The sequence below is a fragment of the Laetiporus sulphureus genome (genome assembly GCF_001632365.1).
Source record: "Laetiporus sulphureus 93-53 unplaced genomic scaffold LAESUscaffold_59, whole genome shotgun sequence".
Taxonomy (NCBI): Eukaryota; Fungi; Basidiomycota; class Agaricomycetes; order Polyporales; family Laetiporaceae; genus Laetiporus; species Laetiporus sulphureus.
In genome coordinates, this window is record NW_024468568.1 from 13835 (window position 1) to 16323 (window position 2489).

Consider the following 2489-nt stretch of genomic DNA (forward strand, 5'->3'; position numbering starts at 1 on the left):
TGATCGCTATTATTGCATCGTCGACGCCAATTGTTCATACACAGCCCCACAGCTCACCTTCACCGCCTCAATGCCGCCTGTCTCCTGTTCCGCCCAGGATCGCTTTGCTGTTAATCGAGCTCGCAAATTCGCCCATGGTTGATAAAAGTCGAAGTGGACACCTCAGCTCCTCAATTCTGCCTCTCAGTTCGTTCCTGTGTTCCACCTGGCGATTGCGGCATAATGAGTGAGGTGGGCGATTTCATGATCTATCATCGTGCGTTCTCATGTCCTAACAGTCGCTCATGCATAGATGATTCTGAAGAAGATGTTCTCTGCACATGACTTGCCGGTTAACGCTATCGCGATCAGCAATGATGGCACCGTGATGTTGACTGAAGGTTAGCACCTCGCACTTGTATTCATATCTGGGCCTCATTGGTCGTATTTCTAGCTGATGATGGCTGTGTCATTGCATGGGATATGAAGGCAGGCGAGAAGCTAGAAGAGATATCTTGCATATTTCATGGCCCGGTCATCAGCGTATGCTGGATTGACCTAGGAAAAGGGGACAACCTTGCATTCGTCTGTGGGTGTGCCGATGATACCCTACAGGTCTATCAGAGGGCAGATGTCCGTGTATGTCACATTCCTCAACCTCCCTTTCTCCCTTTCTCACGCACATTCATCCTTAGACTCGCTTCAGTTTGTGCTCTGTGACCTCCGCCCACAAAGGATTCGTACAAGATATCAATTTCGATACCAATAATGGTCGGATTGCCAGTGCTGGAGGGGGTACCGTTTCCATCTGGAAGCTTAACGGAGGCGGTGAGACCATTGTCTTTTGATCATTCGCTCTCTAACAACGGGTCTCAGGCAGTCTCGAAAGTATGACTACGGACGTGCCTGACAAAGGATATATGCTTCAATCGGTCCATTTCTGTGACAGCGGGGATAGTATCCTGTTATGCTACTGCGAGTCACACGAGATGTAAGTTCTCGCTGCCACCTAAACTTGTACTTGTTCAGACTTATTTCGCGATCAGTCTGTGTTACAGTGTAGATCCTTGGTCATTGAAATGGGCAAAGCAGCTGCCCACGCGGATGTGAGTCCCAGCTTTTGCCTCTTTAAATTGATGCTGACCCTTTCTTCAGTGGACACTCTGTCTTATCACCGGACGAACAGAACCTGTTCATTTTGAATCTCATCAGCGGCGTCGATCAGTACAAGGTCCCATCATTAGAACGAATACGATCCTATTCCTACCCGATAGCCCGCAATCAACTAATGCAAGTCTGTGTACTGGGCACCCAGCTTGTGATAGGTGGAGACGACGGGTTTGCCCGGCTGTACGACATCGGTACAGGACGCTTGGTGCAAATGCTTGAACATAGCGGTGGTAAGCGAATTGTATTCGAGATTTGTCGTGCTGGCTGTTCGCGTCGCTCAAATATATCCGATCTACCTCTTTAACTTCTCGCGACAGACGCGACTCTGGTGCAAACTGTCTCGGTAAGTCACATCGCGTGACTCCCATACCTTGCTCACGCGTCTTTCCTTGCAGACTCACGAAGGTGCGCAAGACTGCGTAATTGTGACCGCCTCCACTGGCGATGGCCCATCGGAGATCAGAGTCTGGTCGCGAGTGCGTCATCATCTAGGTTTATGTTGATATGTGTCAACTGATGGCCGCCAGCTCCTTGGAATCCAGCATGAACACGAGAACAGCTCATTATCAACATCTTGGTCACAGACGATGATGGTTGCCTTCCTAACTGCCGCGTTCATGACATTCATTACTTCCGATAATGACTTCGGTCCCGGTCTGGCCGAGTACACCGCATACATTGCCACACGATTCTACGCTCTCTTCGATGACTATCGAGCCATGTAGCAAACAAGCACTTCAGGGTTTTGCACACCATGTAGTATCTGATACTCGTTAGTGTCGGCACTGCTCGTGGGCACCGGTTTCCTGTCAAGTCAAGTACGTACGTACACCAGTATTGTAGAGAGCCATATGCCATGCGATGTACTGTACCATACCTGCCGTATACACAACATCTTCATGACATCATAACGAATGAACACCGTTACTCGTGAACGAGACGATAAGTCATCGGTCTTTTCCCTTCCGCTTTCCTCTTCCTCTTTGTTTAGACCTCCAGGAGTCTGCGCGCTTCGTCGATTTGAGCCCAGGTTCTGTGGTACTGTGGACAAAAAATGGGTTATCTGGGGGGTTAGAGGGTAGTGTGCGACCTGCAGCGCTTGATTCCGACGGGCCCGCTTCCACCGACTGGTCATCGCTCGAGTTTGCTCGGCTTGATAGCATGAGCGCATCAAGCAATGAATTCGATTTGGCTTCCTTTGCGGTGTATGTGTATGGTAGCAATGGTCCATCAATCGGTGAGTAGTTCAATGGACCTGGTGGGCCTGGTAGCACAAAGTCGTCATCATCGGAGAGGTCACCGACTGATGAGTCTGGTGGGCCTAGTTGCGAAGATTCATC

General features: G+C 49.8%; 1 protein-coding gene across 1 annotated transcript; it reads left to right on the plus strand.

The window, feature by feature from the left end:
• Positions 1–222: 222 nt before the first annotated feature.
• LAESUDRAFT_763632 (WD40 repeat-like protein) lies at positions 223–1874 on the plus strand (the record flags this gene model as incomplete). Its single annotated transcript, XM_040913298.1, has 10 exons — positions 223–231; positions 293–380; positions 434–618; positions 675–807; positions 856–970; positions 1038–1085; positions 1135–1379; positions 1467–1492; positions 1545–1625; positions 1677–1874. 10 exons carry the CDS (start codon positions 223–225, stop codon positions 1872–1874), a joined length of 1128 nt encoding a protein of 375 aa, XP_040759236.1.
• Positions 1875–2489: the final 615 nt, after the last annotated feature.